Raw genomic sequence first — 20,576 nt, forward strand, 5'->3', positions numbered from 1 at the left:
GTGAGTAAATCTTTAGTGTATTTATGGGAAATCTGGAAATGATTGGAATGTTAAAATGAAAGACTTTAATAAAATTCTAGAAACCAATATTGTCTTTTAGAATATCATTTTAGATTTTTCTTCCAATACAGGCATAACCTTTTCTTAAACAAACCCAAAATATGAAAATACTGACTTGGTTAAAAAAAAAAATCCTAAGAAGTTATTTTTTCCGTTTGCAGGGTTTGACTCCAAATGCATTTAAATGTCATTTGATTTATATTTGAGTGAGATATACCTCTAACAGTATAATTCTAAACTAAGTTGGAAGAAAAAGTTTCAGTTTTACTAAGCTTATGTAAATTAGGTTAAAATAATAATTAAATAAAATTTATCAAATTTTACATGTAACTAAAGTAGATTTGGGAGATGGTTTTATTGTGGAACCTGAAAAGTTATATTTGCTTAGCTTGTGTTTGGTCATTCGTTGACTAATAACTCATTAATACTAATTAGAACCATAAAGGAACTGTATATTTAGACATTGCTATTGTTTAGAATTTTAGATTGTATACTCCAAAAGAGCAGAAACCACACCTTGTTTAGTTTAGATTTGAGTGGGTTTAAAACTGCTACAAGTTCGTTTGTCTTTGGTGTGCTTCTCTTATAGTACTTTCAAGTCTTTTTCATATGCTGCTTCCTGTATGTCCTTCCCGGTAGGCCTGTTCTTATTCAACAGGGAATTATTCTTTCCACCATCAAAAATAGGTCTGCTTTCACCTAGTTATTACCTTGGCAAAGGTGATTAAAATTGAAATATCTGTTGCCTTTTTAGGAACGTTAAGATTTTTAGCAAGAACTCAGTGATTAAAAACAATGTCAATAATCGTTTAGTAAACACTTATTCATTCAGGGCTATTTCCAGTCTTTCTGACCTAAATCTGGCCACTGGACCCAGATGGTTCTGGAGGGAAAAGTGAGGCAGATGACCTTGCACAGTCACTCCCTTAATCCAATTCATTTGCATGTCATGGCATCATCTCTTTGATGTCATGGTTCTCTTAGAAGGAAGGACAGACAACAATTAAATACTTACTATGTACTAGGTACTGTTTAGCTCTTGCCTTTTACTAGGTACTGTTTAGCTCTAGATATACAAAGAAAGGTTAAAAACATAGTCTTTGCTCTCAAGAATCTCAAGGATCTAATGAAAAAGATAGCATATAAACAATTTATTTATAAACATATAGAATTTAACAATCTATAGAGAGATGCAATGTAAGCTCAGACTAATTTTTGGAGGGTTGGGAGGATCCTGGAAAGGTGGGATTTGAGCTGAATATCTTAAAAATATGAAATAACTCAAATAGTTCAACTTCATGCAGATGATAGAAGATATTTTAAAACTTAAATAGTACTACTCTTGATTGATTAGGATTGAAAAAATATCCCAAAGGTTTCCTTAAACCACTTAAATGTCTTTTATCTGTCTTGAAACAAATCACATATCTTTGTATTGTATAGTCTTTCTTCCTCAATTTAAAATGTTTTAAGTTGTTTCTCCTTCTCACTGCCCCTCCTCACAACAAAAAACTTAAAAAAAAAATTCCCATATTGGCCATATCTAAAAATGCATGTCTTATTTATCATTTCTCTGGGAAGAGGTGGGTGACATGAAATAGCCACTTTAGTTTCCACTTAGAGACTAACAGCTGCTATAAATATTTTCATTTAAATAGATCCTTGATAAGCTTACTTTTTAACTTCTACAACTTTGGACTCTCAGGCATTGATCCATAAAGCATTAGCCAGGTATTTAAAATCCTGACTTCCCTGATGCTATTTGAATAACATTTCTTGGTTCCTCTTCCCAATAGAGATGTGATAGTCTGAGCTTGTGGAATGTTGCATATGCTGTCAGATGTGTTTACTTTTGCATTTGTTTTATTAAACTGTTTGTCTTTCTTACAAGAGAAGGTTCAATGCCCTTGAGAGCAGGGGGATAAAAGGGTCACATTGAGAAATAAAAAGCAAAATGAAAGGCACTGATTTTTAAAAAGTAAGAAAGGAAAAAGAATATTTGTTGTGTGCTACAGTTATGCTGATCAGAGGAAGAAATGTCTATATATTATATTGTACCTTTTTATTGTAGTATATGAGTTGCATCTGTTGTTCATTCCCCATATGCTCAGTTGAATGTATACTGTGTACTAGGTAGCAAAGTAGCGAAAAACAAAAATAAAACTATAAGTATACACAAATCTCAGGCCCCTATATCTGTATCCTTGCCATCTTCTTGGCCCTGTTTTTAATCCTACCTGATTAAGTGCTTTTTGTAATTTTTTTTGTAATTTTAAAAGTTATTGGGCAGTAAGGGAATCTAGATTGTGCAAAAAGTAAATCCATTGTCTCTTTTTCAAACTCAGCCACAGCTAGGTAATTGTAATAAAAATACTGCATATTCCAGTTAATAGAAATAGTTCAAAAGTTAACATAAGGACAATTTCTAAAAAGAACTAAAAAATGATAAAAATCTTTTCTTTTATCATTCTATTGTTATATGGGTTTTGATCATGAATTGTCATTATGGGCAAGGGGAATTTGGAGAGTTTGGGAATGTCAGATAATTGGCACAATTTGAATAAATAGAAACTGTCAAATTCATTGACTCCTTTACAAAACTGCCTTTAGATCAACTAAGTCATAGGAATATCTATTTTCTTTAAGTATTGGCCTTTAAGCTCTGAGGATCATCATCTCAACTTAGACTTTCACTGGGGAAGTGGCTCCCAGAGCCAGGATACATCTCCCTCAGAGAGTTAGGGCTGCCATTGAGTAGCCAGCAATACCTGTTGAAAGTCGTTTAAAGTAAGCCCTCATTCTGATGTGTTCTTTTCCAATATCACTCCAATATCATTTAACCAGTTAATATCAATAATCTCTTACCAAAAAGGTAAATATTATTATAAAAGTAGAAGTCACAAAGCATTCTTCTTCAATATATGGAAGCTCACACTCCCCTCTACCAATTGGTGCTCTGGGAGAATTGCAGTCTCTGTAAACCATTCACTCCACCAATTCATTTGCCAACTCAGCATTGTTGTGTTTTTTGCTGCTTTCTATGCACTTCTGTGTTGGTTTAAGCAGGTTGCCCAAGACTTCTCTTCTCGCTGATCTCAGCTGTCAGTAAAATCAGACATGGACCCCCAGCTCTCCTGACCTTTAGAAGCTCACAAGGTCAAAGCCTTGTCCAATACTGTTTCACCCAAGAGTAGGAAAAAAACAGACATAATAGATATGAAAAAGCAACCATATCATATACATGACTTACCTGGTGGCCTGGATGGGGAGTTTTCTCCCTACTCAGATCTTGACCACACTCCTCACTTGAATGCAGCCAGATAAAAGAGAGAACCTAACTCATCTGATTAGTGCCTTTTGTAAGCATTCTTAGCTCTGGCTTAGAAGCCCATTGAAAGGAGTTCTTCTTCAAACTGACTTGAAACAATATGTTGAAACAATCTCTCCATATGAGGATTATATCAGCATAGTATTCTCATAAGGACAAGGCTCTAATTGGCCAGTTTCAGTCCCTTGTTACATAAGAATTTAAATTTTTTTTTCAAACGCTTCTACAAGAAATCCCTGTATTTTGTTTTTCAGATGCTCAGACAATTCAAAATTAATTTTAAATAACCACATTTGTATGAATACAAATATAGAAACTTAATTTTTCCTCTCTGTAAAATCTGTGGGGTTTTTTTTGTTTGTTTTTATTGCTATCTTTTGCTTTTATATCGTCTTTATTTCTAAATATGTTACTTTTTCCTTTCCTACCCAGAGAGCTAACCTTTGTAATAAATGATTTTTAAATCAATAGAGAAAAAAGGTAGCAGTACATGATTTGAGTCTGATAGTACTTATTACATTGTTCTATATCTATAATTCTTTCTCCTCTGCAAAAAAGTGAGGAAAGTGACTTTGCTCTTTCTACTTTAGAATTAGACTTGGTCATTATAATTATATAACGATTTATTTCTTGTTTTTTCTTCCATTTACATTGTTGTCATCATGCATATAATTTTCCTGGTTCTAATAACCTCAATTTGTATCAGTTCACATAAGAATTCCCCTTCTTCTCTGGGTTCTTCAGATTCATTGCTTCTTAATATTCCATTATATTCTTATATTATTCCTATTGTTTAGTTATTCCTTATTCAACCAGTTTCCATACCACTAGAAAAAGTACAATTCAAAAAAAAAAAATTAACAAGCATTTAACTAAATGTTTACTATGTGCCAAATCAAATGCAAAGTTGGTAGAGATACAAAGAAAAAGAAAAAACAGCTCTTGTCCTCAAGGAGCTTCCATCCTAAAAGGGACAAGAGTATGAATAAGATACATACAGAATCACTGGGAGGTAATTTTGGAGGGAAAGGCACTAGTAGCTAGGAGATAGAGAGAAAGGAAAAGGACAAGGAAGAGACTTCTACAGAAATTTACATTTGAAGAGTTGCAGGAAGCCAGAGATGTTAAAAGGTGTACCTGAGAATGGAAAGCATTCCAGGTACGAAGGACACAGGAGCATGGAGATGGAGATGGAGGATATATCTAGTTCTGGATATATAGAACTAGAAATCATCAACTTAAAGGTGATAATTGAAATCATGGGAGCTGAAAAGATTACAAAATTAATTAAGAGGGCAGAGAAAAGGGCAGAGGACAAAGTCTTGAAGGATACCTTCGGGATACAGTTAGTGGTTAGATCCAGATAGGTTAGTGGAGAACTAATGTCATGAAAATCCAAAGAAGAGAAAGTATCCCAGAAATCTCATTGCCAAATATTTCCTGGAGATCAAGAAGCTTGAGAATTGAGAAAATACCCATTAGTTTTGGTAGCTGGTAACCATGGAGAAAGCAGATGTAGTGGATTGATGAGGTCAGAAGTCCTACTGCAGAGTGAGAAGAGAAGAGGTGAGGGTACCTAATGTAGATTATTTTTTCTGAGAAGTAATGCTAAAAAAGTGACAAGTGATATGGGATGATATCTAGCAAGAATATTATAATCCAATGAGGTTTTTTTTAAGGCTAGAGGAAATGCAAGCATGTTTTTAAAAAGAATAATGCTAAAATGAAGTAGTGTTTTCAATATAACAATATAGATAAGGATTGAAAAAATTGCTTCTGAATCTTTCCAAATACTAAGAGTCTTGACATTATGCTGATATTTAGTTGATTTTTAAAGTTTTTATCTGGATATTTAGTATCTTGTAAATGGTGTAAGAGTCATGGAAACAGAGTACTATTTGTGTGTGTGTGTGTGTGTGTGTGTGTGTATTTATATGTAGAGAGAGAGAGAGAGGTTTGTCTTTTTAGTGAGAGTTCAAATGTTTTGTTTTCATACTGCATCTTACATGAAGACAGAAGGCAAAAGTTAGGTTAGGATAAAGTTTTTATTAATCCCATTGATTGTTGAAGGCAGCATTTTCTGTTATAATACAGAACCAAATTGTCCTAAAAAGGAATAATCTGAAAATATCCGCACCTATATTACAGCTAACAATTTTAAAAATTAGCATAAACCACTTGACTATAATAAATAATAAAATTACTCTCATTTCTAAGATTAGTAAATTAAATTGACCCTCACATTTATGCTGTCATTAGAACTTCCAATTGAATCATTTGTCATGGTACAGAATTTCTATAAGATTAACTATTTTGAAGATTAAATCCACTTTTATAGTTAGCCAGATAGTGAGGCAGCTGTTAGACACAGATTGAAGTATCTATAGGACAATGTCATATAGTCTACCAAATTTATCTTTTAATGCATATATGTATGGATGTGTGTGTGTGTGTGTGTGTGTGTGTGTGTGTGTGTGTTTAATTTTTGTGGGCACTTTTTCATATTGTTTTTTTTTTTTTTTAATTTGTGAAGGGCACTTTTTCATATTTCTACCTCCTATATGTAGAGAAAGAAACTCAGATATCTTAATCCTGTTACACACACTGACTATCACAGAAAGCCTGTTTTAATAGCAGGCAAATAAATGATAGCTTTTAGTTTCTGCTTTGTGCTCAGCTCACCTTAATACAGTGTATTTCTTCATCTATTCTCATCTAGATATGATCATAAAATATTTTGCAAATAACACTATCAAGTAAAACACCAAGGTTTTAATATATATATATATATATATATATATATATATATATATAATATATATATATATATATATATATATATATATATATATATATATAGTTTCATCTATGTGATGTGGGGAATGAGATGGATATAACACTGAGCGAGGAGTCAGAAATACCTGAGTTCTCACTGAGTCCTAGATACTTACTAGCTGTGTGATCTTAGGCAAGTCATTTAATTTGTTTACCTCTGTTTCATTTAATTTGTTTACCTCTGTTTCCTCAATTGTAAAATGATGATAGTAATAAGATGTCATAATTGTTATGAGGATGAAATGAGATATCATTTATAAAGTCATTGCACAATAAGTGGCACATAGTAAATGCTATGTAGCTAATGTTAAGCCAATCATAGATCACAGTCCCTCCACAATGAGTATCTGTATCTAAAAAAGAAGCTTACCTTCTAGTAATGAACCTCTCCTACTTTTGCTAGATTATTTCTTGGATTACAGACTATGTCACATATTCACAGTCTTTCCATCTTGTTGAGACCTATCATATCATGTGCTATATTAGTTTAATCTTTGAGAATCCATAATCCTCTATGCTACAGTGAAGTATTAGTGGAATTTTAATGGAGGACTGCCAAGTAGGTATACATCCTAAAAGATAATATTATTTGTCTTTGTATTTGTCATCTGTTTACTATAATCCCAAATTTATCCTGGCACTGGCACTTCCCAGAGGGGTAACCCTGTATGTGACTACTCAAAACTCAGTCAGCCAGCAGATCCAGTTAGCTTTTAGAAAAGGCATTTGCTCAAATGGCATAGCAACAGTAGTTCCAAAGCATTCTTCTCAGAAACATGGGGCTTACTCTTCAAGGAAGACACAGAGACTCAAAGGGGAAAGAAAATAGTCATGATCTTAAAATAGTGGTAGTAAAGCACACACTTAGGAGACAAACAGTTAAGAACATATGTTTCAGTCTATATACCGAGTATCAGTTCTTTGTCTGGAAGTGGATAGCACATTTCACCTTGTATCCTTTGTAGTTATTGTTGGTGGCTGTATTGATCAGAGTACCTAAATATTTCAAAGTTGTCTATTGGATCATTATTATTGCATAAATTGTTCTCCTCTTTGTGTTACTTCACTTTGTATCAGTCCATGAAAGTCTTCTCAGGTTCTTCTGAAATTTCCTCTTCATTATTTCTTTCCACACAGTAGTATCCCATCACTTTTATATACCATAGCTTGTTCAACAATTCCTCAATTGATGATCACCACCTCAGTTTTTAATTCTTCACCAGCACAAAAAAGTGCTATTACGTGTATGTGTGTGTGTGTGTGTGTGTGTGTGTGTGTGTGTGTGTGTCTTTTCCCTCTTTCTTTGATTTCTTTGAGTGGTATCACTCAGTCATAGGGTATGCCTAGTTTGTTAGATTTTGAGGGATAGCTCCAAATTGCATTCTAGAATGGATGGATCAGTTCACAGCTCCACCAATAAGGCATCAGAGTACTTATTTTGCCATAGCTTCACTAGCGCTGATTTGTCATTTTTCTTTTTATTCAACTTTGCCAATCTCATAGACATGAGGTGGTATCAGACTTATTATTATTATTTTTCTAATAATGGTTTAGAAAATTTTCCACTTGAGTATTGACAACTTGGATTTTTTCCTCTGAAAACAACCTATTCATATCCACTGACCATTATCAATTGGGGAATGGCTTTTATTTTTATGAATTGGATTCAGTTTCTTCTATATCTTAAAAATGAGACTTTTACCAGAGAAATTTGCTACAAAGATTCTTCCCCCCCCCCAATTTCGTGATTCCCTTCTAATTTTAGCCACATGGATTTTGTTTGCACAAAATTTTTTTAATATTATATAATCAAAATTGTTCATTTTACCTCCTGTTTCTTGTTTGGTCATGAACTCTTCCCCTGTCTTTACATCCAATAGATCATTTCTTCCATGTTCATATAATTTACTTACTATATCATCTGCTATGTAAATCCCATGCCCATTTGGAATTTATCTTGATATATGAAAAATGTTAGTCTTCATCTAGTTTTGATCAAGACATTTTCCCATTAGTTTTTATTGAATAGCGCATGCATATATGGTTTTATTCATGAAAGAGAGATAACATTTGCTTAGTTGTTTTACCCTGAGGCCCATTGGACCTTGCTATTTGACTCATAGCCAAATATACCATATCTCTAACTGAAATCTTTGGGTTTATCAAATGTCAGATAATTATGCTCATTTGCTTCTGTCGCATACCCAATCTGTGATAAACTTATTTTTTAATTAGTACCAAACTGTTTTGATGACTATGACTTTGTAGTATAGTTTAAGATCTAATATTTGCTACAGCTAATGTTTTATATACTAAAGCTAATATCTTAGTTTCTTTACTGATTCTTTAAAATTTTCTAAGTAAGCCATCATTTTACCACTGAATAGGGGTTATTTCTTTGTTCTATACCAGTGTGATTGCTTTAATTTTCTTCTCTCCAATTCCCTTTGCTAATCTTTCCAGAACAATTTAAAGTAATTTTTAATTCCAAAAAAATGAAAGCAACTTAAATTTCCAAAATTAAGAGAATTTGAAAATAGATTGTAGTATGTGATGTTATGTAATAATAAAATGCAGTTAAGTACAACAAATATGGAAAACATAAATAGAGAAAGATCATTATGAAAAATTTCAAAATGAAAAAAGGCAAAACCAGAAGTTCTGCTATTTGCTAGGAAAAGTAAATAGAAGTAAATGGAAAGAAACAAAGAAATTGATTGAAAACTATGACACAGATTTATTTGAAAGTAAATAATTTGCAAAGCAAATTTTTTAAATAAGACAGCAGAACTCAGCATTATATAGCAGAAACACTTGTCAGGAAGCTGTAGAACTGAAAATGGAAATAGGTTATATATACTGGCAAAAAAACAGAAGTAACATGCTTTAATGTTATCAACAGCTTGTTTTCTAGAGAAAGATCTTTATGTTAACCTACTTTATAGGAAGTATCTGTGAATGTAAACAAGAGTTGTATAAGTTGAAAAGTGTTGCATAGATTGTTATCTGCATCACAGATGGGGGGGGAAGGACGAAATCACATCCACATTGATGAAATCACAGAGGTATCCATTAAAAAATTAATTGAGATAATGTAAATATCCTATAATTTTAATTCTAAGAATCAAAGAGACATTTATTATAAGCCCTGTAGGTATGAAAACTATCAACAAAAGCTTATTGACTAAAAAAAAATGTAAATTGCTGAAACAAGGAAACAATGTTGACCAAAGTAATTACTGACATTCTGTGTTTTCTTGTTATTTGGTGTCTCAGACTTGTTTCTTCCTTGTCTTTTATATTGTATCTCAATGTTTTTTCAGTGCAAAAACTGGTCAAGGTTTTAGTATTTGAAATTTTTAACTTTTAAAATATCCCATAAAAATAATATTTTTTAAAAATATCTTAAAATGTGAACAAAGTATAACACTTTAGGGTTTTGAGAGTTTTCACATTCACAATCCTCATAATTCTGTTATAAGGCCAATCTTACTGAACCAGTTTTACAAATAAAGAAACTAAGATTGAGAGAAATTCAGTGACTTGCTTTGATGTCCCCTAACTAGTACATAGTTGAACAAGACTTGAACCTAGATCTTCCTGTTGTGACTTCTACGTCCAGGACTTATTAAGTATCACATTTCTGAAGGCAGAAGACCAAATATTCACTTGCTAAAAATATATTTAAAACACTTAGATATGGGAACCCAAAGAGAATATCAAATAGGAAGAACCTAATTATGGGCAGCTACATGGCATAGTGGATAGAGCACCTAAGAGTCAGGAAAAATCACCTTTATGAGTTCAAACCCAACAAAAATTCTTCAAAGAGCTAAAATTATTTTAAAAATAAAATGAGTCGTAGATGTGTGACCCCGTCAAGGCACTCACTCTGTTTGCCTCAATTACTCATCTGTAAAATGGTACCACTTTAATATCTTTGAAAAGAAAATCCCAAATGGGGTCATAAAAAGTCAGACATGACTAAAATAAACTCAACAATAGGACCTAATTGTAGCCCTGTTGTAGCTATGAAATCTAGATAGCAAACCTCAAGGGTTTTCATCACACTCCCAACTGTAATGAATGTCAGTACTCATATATACTTTATGATTCAATTGTTTTTTATTTAGATGCTTGCAGATCCTGTCCCATAATAAAAGAATGGTTTGTGTACTTTGGGAATCAGCTGAAGCAGCCAGAACTGGTACAGCCCATAAAACTAGACATCCCAGGTAGGACCAAAATTAACATTTTTAGAAGCATTTCATATTAATATAATTTATCATATATTCTGTAGCTCCAAGATGACTACTTCACAAGAAAAAATCAGATGTTAAAATATAAAATGTCTTTACATTATCAACACTTTTAGCCTTTAAATCAGTAAAAAAAAAAAAAGTACCTTACCATGTTGAACTGAATTCTTATATTGGGTTGAAAAAATGGGATTAAGAAAAGGAATTTTGAAGGTAGGGAAGAATGGAAAAGATTGGTACAGTGAATGTCATATGTGAAGAAGAGAGAGACTACCAATTTGTCTGGATTGCAGAGTATGGGAAGGTGTATGAGTAATATCCAGTAAGGCTGGAAAAATAGATTGGGGCCAGGTTGTGTAGGGCTTCAAAAGTTAAAAAATAAGAGTTATTTTATATTATATTAGGAAAAGGAAACCTTTGGAGGCAATTAAGTAGGGGAGTTATAATATCAGCTTAAGAAGAATTATTTGGGCATAAGGATCTAGGAAAGACTAGAGTGGGAAAAGGCTAGAGACAGACCAATCGGGAGGCTGATACAGTAATCTAGGCAAGAATTGATGAGACCCTGAACTAGACTAGTGACCATATGAGTATAAAGAGTAATCAGATTAGAGAGCTGTTGTGGAAGCAGAAACAGCAAGATTTGTCAATTGGCTTGGTATGTTAGGTGAGGAAAAATGAGGAGTCCAGCATAATTCCAGAGTTAAAAAACTGGGAGATTGGAAGAATGATAGTACTTTTCAGACAAAATGATGAAATTTGAATGACAGTAGAGTTTTGGGGGAAAGATAATGAGTTAAATTTTACACATGTTGAGTTTAAGATATCTTCAGATCATTAGGTGGTATAGGGGGAAAAAGAGAAAGCACATGAAATTATTATAATATAAATTATAATATAATACTATACATTTAAATTATATAGTAATATTATAACATCAATTATTATGATACATGGTTTGTTTTTTTTGCGTGGGTGTATCTGTAACTCATCTGCATAGAAATAGTAGTTAAAACTACTGAAACTAATGAGATTCTCAAAAGAGTATAGAGGGAGAAGACGGCCTAGAACAAAACCTTGAAGAACACTACACTTAGCTGGTATGATCAGGGTGAGGAGCTAACAGACTGATAAGGAGCAGTCAGTCAGGTAAAGTAAAAACCAGAAGGCAAGAGAGAATATTCACAGATTAGTTGAGAAAAATGAGAATTGAGAAGAGATCATCAGATTTGGCCATTAAAAGATTATTGGTAACTTTGGAGAGAATTTTTTTGAGTAGTGAGGTCAGAAATCTGATTACAAAGAATTGAAGAGTAATAGAGAAGAGAGGAAGAAGTGGGGATTGTAGATAATTTTTTTTTTAATACTTTGAGAAAAGGAAGAAACATTTAGGAGAACAACTTGAAGAGATAGTAGAGTCTAGTGAAAGGTTTTTAGGGAGGAGAGAAATTTGGGTATGTTTGAAGACAGTAGATGAGGAATCAATAAAAGGGAAAGGGTTGAAGATTTAAAAGAACGGTGATTGCTGAGAATACAGTCTCCTGGAGAAGATAGATGGAGATGAGATCTTATGTAGATTTGATCTTGGAAAGAAGAAAAGTCACATTTTTTCCTCCAAAGATTTGGGGAAAGGAGTAGAGTGGGAGATTATATCAAAAGGTTTTGAGATGAAGATAATTGGAGAAGAATGACCCCAGTTCTCAGAAAAGTAAAAGCTGAGTTCCTTAGCTGAAATGGGGAGAAAGAAGATAAATTTATTGGGGAAAACAAAAGATTAAAAAAGGGAATAAACCTGTTTTTCAGGCTTAATGGAAAGATAAACCATGAAGAAAAGGAAGAATTACTCAAATCTTATTTTCTCTTTTGTATATGTCAAAGAGAACAATCTTTAAATTAAAAAGAACAGAACAAAAAAAAAAAAAAAATGACAACCTGGGAATTGAAATCCAATTTAAGGAGGGAGCTATAAGACAATATCTACATGGCCTTAATAGCTCTAAGTGAACCAAATCAGAAAGCATTAAAAGGGCGGGGAGGAAGCCTGATAGATAAGATTACTGATCCAGTCAAGGATCTTTGAATGCTCATAGAGAACTTGAAGACTGCTGCATTGTCAAAAAAAGAACAGATGTTGGAATAATCTTCAAAATGGAAGAGAGAATGGAATCAGCAATTTATAAACCAGTAAATTTGACTTTCCTGGCAAAATCATTGAAGATATTATGAAAGGAAAGATTAGTGAACATATAGCCTGGCTTTCTTAGGAACAGGCATGCTAGATTAACCTTTTTTTTCCTCCTTTTTTTGATAAGATTAAAAATCTTATATGAGAGTAGATGGCAGGAGGATAAGAGTGGAGCAGAATGGCTTGCTACTGCTGTGATTTTCTCTACCTAGTTTATAGCACAATATTTTCTCTTTTTTTTTTTTTTTTTTTTTTTTTTTTGCTGAGGCAGTGACTTGCCCAGGGTCACACAACTAGGAAGTGTTAAGTATCTGAGGCCAGATTTGAACTCAGGTCCTCCTGACTTCAGGGCTAGTGTTCTATCCACTGCACCACCTAGCTGCCCCCTTTTAGCACAATTTTCAACAAAGTTTCTTTCTTATACTGTGCTTGTGGAGAGTAAAGAGAAGTGTGCATTAGACTTTAGGACAGGTGGTTTCAGACCTGATCCAAATCCAAATGCTAATCATTAATAGTTATAGGTCATCCTGGAAAAAAAAATTAAATTGTTTTATAGATGTTGTTCTTTTCATTGATATTGTTGTAGGCATTATGTTTATTGTATTCTTGGTTCTGAGTATTTCATTTTTCTTCAGTTCATGTAAGCCTTTTCTACTTCATTGTATTCATTATAGTCATTGCTCAGTAATATTCAACTCTCAGTCAATAAGTATTTATTAAGCACTTACTATATGCCAGTTACTATTCTAGGAATCCAAAGGAAGGCCCTCATATTCTAATAGAGGAAACAATAGGAAAAAAAATACTAATAAGATTTATACAGTGTAAATAGAACTTAATTCATTACAGTGATATGCTACAATTTGTTTAGCCATTCTCTAATTCAGGGGTCCTCAAACTTTTTAAATAGGGGGCCAGTTCACTGTCCCTCATACTGTTGGAGGGCCGGACTATAGTAAAAACAAAAACTTTATTTTGTGGGCCTTTAAATAAAGAAACTTCATAGGCCTCGGTGAGGGGGATAAATGTCCTCAGCTGCTGCATCTGGCCCGTGGGTGTAGTTTGAGGATCCCTGCTGTAATTGATTGGTCTCTAATTTGTTTCTACTTCTTTGCAACTAGTATAAATATTTAAGTGTCTGTGAGAACTTTGTTTTTATCATTGACCTCCTTAAAGTATATGCTTCTTCGTGGAATCAGAGTATGAACATTTTAATTATTTTCTTGCTTGGCTACAAATGGCTTTCCAGATTAACTGAACTAATTCCTGTCTCTCTCAGTAGTATATTAATGTATCTATTTTCCCATGAACTCTCCAACACTGAATATTCCCATCTTTCCAGACAATATTGATTAATTACCTATTGCTTTGTCCTTGTTTTTGAAGACCAATGACATCATGATGATGAACTGGATTTAAGTGAGACAGAGTTGCACAAGGTTGTCAACTTCATTGTTTCTTCTAGAGTTAAAAAAATCCAGTGGCAAGATGTAAGTCATAATGGTGATGGCCCAGATGCAGGGGATGACCCCATTATCTTCAGAGTCTGGCCAAGCTCCAAGCTTCCACAGTGCCTGCTTCAGCCTCCTTCATAATTGTTAGAACAAATCTGTCCATTCCATTAGGGAAAGTTTTCACATGCTTGAAGTCATACTCTCCTAACTCACTGAAAGTTTGTGGCCTATTGATTCCTTAACCTAGCCTGTCAGCCTATATGGTTGAATGGGGTTTGGTCACAGCACAGGCTGTGACTTCTTGGAGCCACAGATGAAAGTTGAGTGCCAAAAGGATAGCAGAGAGTTGGATGAATAGCCCTGAAAAGGGCTCAGTAACCCTTCACCACAGGGCTACCAATCCTCTTTCAGTACCCATACACCCCAAATACCTACTACTAGATCCAAAAAAACTAGGAGAACAAAAAATGAAGATATCACATGTAAACAGCTACATTTTGCTCTGGCCAGACCATATCAGAAGTATTGTGCTCAGTTCCAAGCCCTACAATTTTGAAAGGACATTGAAAGCTAGACCATGTCCAGTGGAGGGTGACTGCCATCTGTAAAAAGAACTGGAGATGTGTAGATAGGAAAAGAGCAGATTTTAGAGGAAACGATACCTTTCTTCAAATACTTGAAGAACTATCATACAGAAGAAGGGTTTTATATCTCTTTTCCTTTTCCCTAGGTAGTAAGATTTAAGGTTAATATAAAGAAAAACTTCTTAGTATCTCAAAAATAGCAGTACTTTTCAGACCACTAATACTGCTTCTAGCTTGGCTCCCCACAGCCATTATTCAGAGATCAAAAGGTCTTTGGGGAGAAGGGCTGCCATCCTCATCACCAATTACCAACCAGTTGCCACTAAAAGTCAAGTAAGCCCAAGAATAATAGGAAGACCACTGGCTCTGCTTCCAATCCAGCCCCTAAAGCTTTTATCTAAGAGAACAATAGTTGCAGAGATACAGCCTGTCAACTACAGCCACCACTATTGAAAGTCTAGAAAACAAAATCTCAACTACCATAATCTTTGGCATTGGCAAATGGTTTAACATGAGTAACAAATATGATCTTATTAGTAGAAATTATATGAAAAAAAATATGTAACTATCTGCTTTGCCTCTCTACCCTGAGAACCAAGAAGCTTTTCTGCCTTATGGCTAGAACCTCTGTGAGTATTCTCTCTCCTTATTGGAATGTGAACTCCTGGACTCTCTTGGAATTTCTTTTTGTCTCACCTATATTTATCTTAGAACAGTACTTTGCATGTAAGTACATAGTGTTTTGTCATTGAGTCAATCGGTCATGTATTCAAAAGGAGTATGTTACCCCAGATAGTAGGTTTCTCTTTTCTTAGGAATCTTCAGACAAAAACTGAATGACCACTCAAGATGTTCTAGAGAGGAGTCTTGATTAGGTATGTTTAAACTAGACAGTGTCCCTAGTACCTTACAATTCTAATATAAGTACTTTACGTGTCACACTGGTGCCAGAGAACTGGCCCAATGTCACATGTATAGTATATGGCAAACCTAAGATTTCCGTCCATATATCTCTTACCCAGAGCCCCTCCAAAAAGTTCATATAGAGTCTTCCAGGCTTGTCTTAACAACTGATTATTCAGAATTAGAAGAGGAGATAGATATGGATGATAGAACTAGAAAGGATTAATCAATTAACAACCATTTATTAAGCACCTTCTCTTGTGTCAAGCACTGTGCTTGACACTAACAGTAAAAAGACAAAAGTGGATAGTTCTTGCCCTTGAAAAACATACAACTTAATAACAGAGATAAAATGCACATAATTATGTACAACATAGATGCAAGACAAAATGACTAATATAGAAATGTTTTACATAATTAAACATGTATAACATTACTTTGGGGGTAGAGGAGGGAAAGGAAGAAGCAATGGAATTTGGTATTCAACACTTAAAAATTAATATTAAAAGTTGTTTTTATGTGGAATTAGTAAAGAAAAAATATTGTTTAAAACTTTTAAATATAGATGCAATATATTAGATTTAACATATACTTTTACAATGTTTAACATATATTGGATTATTTTCCATTTACGGGAGGAGGGTGGGAGGAAGAGAGGGAAAAACATGAACACAAGGTTTTTCAGAAGTCATTGTTAAAAAATTATCCATGCATATGTTTTGAAAATAAAAAGTTTTAATAAAAAATCATATATAGGTCAGTAAAAAGAGAGAGTTACTACTTTAAAAAAAAATAGATGCAAAATAATTTTGGGAGGAAGCACTATTAGCTTGGAAGACCAAAAAAAGCCTCGTGTAAAAGGTGATGATTGAACTGATCCTTGAAAGAAATTGAACATTTGAGAAGATGGCAGTGAGGAATGTGAAGAACAGCCAATGTGGACATACAGAAGGGATCGAGTGCTAAAGAAAAGGGTACATCACTTTGGCTGAATTTCAGTCCGGCTAACACATATAATGTACATGAAGGCTAGAATGGTAGGCTAACAAAGGACATTTCCAGTTTCCAGAGCCAAATCTCCTGACCTTGTTCAAAGGGATTCCTTCATAGGAAGCACAAAAAATGAAGATATCACATGTAAACAGCTAAATTTTGCTCTGGCCAGACCATAGCAGTACTTTCCAGACTATAGGCCTACCTGACTCTATGAGGAAAATGCCAGTCTGTACACTGGGGAAAACCCTGCTTCATCTCAGAGTTTGAGGCCAAGGCAGTTCAGGAGACTGAATACATAACATCTCCCAGAAAATTGCCCAAACACTTGTTTTAAAAGTGTGTGTGAAAGAACATTGTGTGTAAAAAAAAAAAGGTAGAAAAAGGACATGGGCCCAGGTTGTGAAGGACTGTAAATGTCAAACAGCATTTTCCATATTATTTTCTAGTAGTCAGATCTAGAGAGAATCCCACAGGTCATCTGGACCAACTCCTGTCAGAAGCAGGAGACCTTTTTAAAATATCCCTGCCAAGTAAGATAGCCTATTTTGCTTCTACCCAATTTTGTTATTGTAAAGTTCTTTCATATATTGAACCTAATGCTAACTCATAATTTTTATTCACCACTCTAAATCCTATCCTTGGGAATCAAGTAAAACAAGTATAATCCTGCTTTTGTGTAACATTTAGTGCATAAAATATTGAATATTAAAATTCACTGGCTGTGAAGATTTAGTGAAATCTGCAAAGAATTTTTCTTCCTGACCAAATAATATTCTCCGCCAGGATTGTGAGTACTTAAAATATGTCTCCTGCAGTCTAGCCTATACTTAACCTTTTTTATTGCATTTATTCTCCTTCACAAAAGAGTCCAGAATAAACTGGCCATCGTGGGGCTGGGTTAATTTCCCTTGGTACTTCCTTAGCCCTGTCTCTAAGTACTACATCAAACAGCTTAAGCCAATCCATTCCTTAGTAAAATCCACATTTCACAATCCTTTTGTCAGCCCTATAGAGTCTATAGACTATCATGTGTATTTAAGGTCGAAGCCAGGTGTTTTCAAAACAAGTATTTAAGTGCCTAAGAAAACACCTACTGCCCCTTTAATAAGAAGTGAGGTGCTTCCAACACTGGGATTAAATTTACTATATAATCTTTCCAATTTCTTACTCCTTGAAATGCCCTATTAATTCAAGTAGTCAGAACATCAGCTAAGATTTTGGGAATGCCATTTCCTGGCATTCTCAGAATATAGGAGAATATAAACCTGGAAGCGACAATAGTTTAGAATAAATATTTTCAGAATTTCTTTAGAAAAAAAAATTTAACTTTATATGAAAACATAAATACAATAGAAAAGACATTTAACTTCTTGTAAGTAAAAATTTAAGTTTTAAGTTTTAAAATTTTAAGTGAAGTAAGTTTCATTCAGTAATTGTTACAAATAAATGGCATCCATTCTCTTGACTTTTTTTTTTGTTTGTTTTATTTTTGTTTTATTTACCTAATTTATTGGGTAATTTAAAGAAGTTGACAGTGAATTTCTTGTATAAGATATTACAGATTTATTTATATCTTGTATTAAATGCATTGGGAAGTGTCTGCTTGAAGGCCTACATTGAAGACTACTTGCAGTGAATGTAATACCTTTATCAAGCAAATATCTCCTATTAGTTTATATTTTTTATAAATCTGGATTTTCACAGCTCAGATTTGCATAAAGTGAGAGCTACCCATATAAATTAGGTCTAATAGGTTTGTAAAAGTTGATTTATTTCTAAAGTATTGATTTTCCATATTTATATGCATTAGATTCTTTCATGCAGTGTATGTATAGCACTGCCATAAAGCAGTCAGCACCGAACATAAACAAAGCTCCATTTGAGAGTATGGCTAAGGGTGGTGTGAAGACAAGCTGAGTGTGTTCATGCACAGGCTTCTGTCCAACCCATGAGACTGCAGTAATTACATATGTTCTGAAGATTCCTTGAAGGGCTCCAAATACTGTTGCAAAGCCTGTACTGGATTAAGATAAAGGCTTCTCCACAGCATTGAGTATTTTGATAAAATCTGCTATTTCCTCATTGTGGGGGACTCATCATTGTGGTAGATCAGAATCTTTTCTTGCTTTCTTATACAATATTTTTCATCCTTATCTTTCAGTAAATCTTCCATAAAGGATCTATCCAGCACTGATACTTTGGAGAAACTAAAACTTTGGTTTCAGAAATTGTCTTACAGACATATCAGAAACGAGGAGTAGAAAACAGGAAAACATTCTCCCTTTTCCCCAACTGGAAGAAATAATTCATTTCATGATAAAGAATCTCAGAATTACTGGGGGAAATTTGCCTTAGAAGAAGGAAAAGCAGAATATCACTAAAGCTAGGCAGAACTTCACTTTGTAGAAAACAGCTAAGAGTTTGAAACGACACAGTTTTACCTTTCTACATATAGAGCAGACTTAAAGAAGAGAAGGGCATGCATTTTGATGTTTGTTTTTAGTGATCTGTTGTCAATCTCTCAGAGAAGAAATATTTTTATAAAATTTTGGCACTCCATATTTGTATGCGTTAGATTCTCTCATGCCATTCTTTTTTGTTTTTTTCCATTGCATGAGTGTAAGTTACCAAATAAGGACCTTATTTGGAGAGAAGTTGTCTTAAGGAATTTTTTTCCTATTCTGTATTCCATCAGTCAAAGTTAGACCAAACCAAAAAAAGTAGCTATCTTGAAATAAGTTACTTGGAAGTGCAGACATTTCATTTTATTTTTATTACAAGCAGTACTTCTTTTGGGGAGAAAAAAACCACACACAAAGATTGTAGAAAAGATTTATATATTTATTTTCCATCTTTTTATCCTTTGAAAAATTATACTAAGAAACCAATTCAATTTAGCAAGCATTTTGTGTGCAGACCACTGTGGTTGGCACCAGGAATACAAAGAAAAAAAACAAAACAAACAAAAATGCAATCCCAACCTGCCCTCAAGGAGCTTGCACTTTACTGGGGGAATATACTGGGTAAAATGTGTTCATTCAAAGGGAGAGAGAGAGAGAGACCACTATCAATTAAGTAGATCAGGAAAAGTTTCGTACAGGATTTGACATGAGCTGAGCCCTAAAGAAAGCTAGATATGCTAAGAGGCAAAAGAGAAAAGGCTGTCCCTCAGTGTATTGGAAACATGCTATTAAAAGTAATTTCAAAGAATAAGAGATAGCAAGATGGTGCATTGAATAAGCAGTGATGGTACAAAGTGGTGCAGGCCAGGAATCAAGAGAACCTGAGTTCAAATGTGCCTCAGACACTAGCTACCTGTGACTCTGGGCAAGTTACTTAACACTGCCTCTTCCACACACATGTAAGCCAAATTTGGGGAATAGCAATTAGGACAGTTTGGCTGCATTATAGAAAGCATGAAGAAAAATAATATACAATAATACTGGAAATATAGACTGGTGAAAGACTTTAAAAGCTAAACCAAATACTTTCTATTTTATCTTTAGAGCATAGGAAACTTCTGGAGCAAGAAGTTGACATTGTCAGTCAGATCTGTATTTTAGAAAGATTATTTTTGTATCTGTGTGGAGGATCAAAGGGAAAAAGGGTCTGGAAAAGAGAAAAAGGTTGGAAAGGAGAGAGAGGCTGGAGGCTGGAGGCCAAGAGGCCAATTGGGAGGCTGTTGCAATAATCCAGGCAAGAGGTTAGAAGAGCTTGAATTGAACTGCAAATGGAGAAAAAGTCAGATGCAAAATCTCTTGTGGAGGAAAAATCAACAAGAATTGACAACTTTTTAATGTGGAAGATGAAGAAGATTGGAGAATGGCTCCTAGGTTATAAAACTGAATGTCTGAAAACATGGCAGTACCCTTAACACACAAAGGGAAATTTAGAAGAGGAATGGTTTTAGAAGTGAAAAAAAAAAATGAGTTCTGTTTTAGACATAATGACTTTGAGAAGCCTACAGGAACA

At 33.9% G+C, this 20,576-nt stretch overlaps 1 protein-coding gene across 2 annotated transcripts in view; it reads left to right on the forward strand.

Annotated features, from left to right (window-relative positions):
* The window catches only part of FAM120B (family with sequence similarity 120B), a 109,386-nt gene that overhangs the window by 13,873 nt on the left and 74,937 nt on the right, over window positions 1-20,576 (forward strand). Inside the window, exon 3 of one of the 2 annotated variants that reach the window (XM_051998192.1) lies at window positions 10,357-10,458. The exons of the other annotated variant lie outside the window; for it this stretch is intronic. Within the exon in view, the coding sequence (XP_051854152.1) occupies window positions 10,357-10,458 (102 nt within the window). The remainder of the gene's footprint in view (window positions 1-10,356; window positions 10,459-20,576) is intronic. 2 annotated transcript variants of the gene reach the window in all.

Source organism: Antechinus flavipes, chromosome 4 (genome assembly GCF_016432865.1).
Source record: "Antechinus flavipes isolate AdamAnt ecotype Samford, QLD, Australia chromosome 4, AdamAnt_v2, whole genome shotgun sequence".
Lineage (NCBI taxonomy): Eukaryota > Metazoa > Chordata > Mammalia > Dasyuromorphia > Dasyuridae > Antechinus > Antechinus flavipes.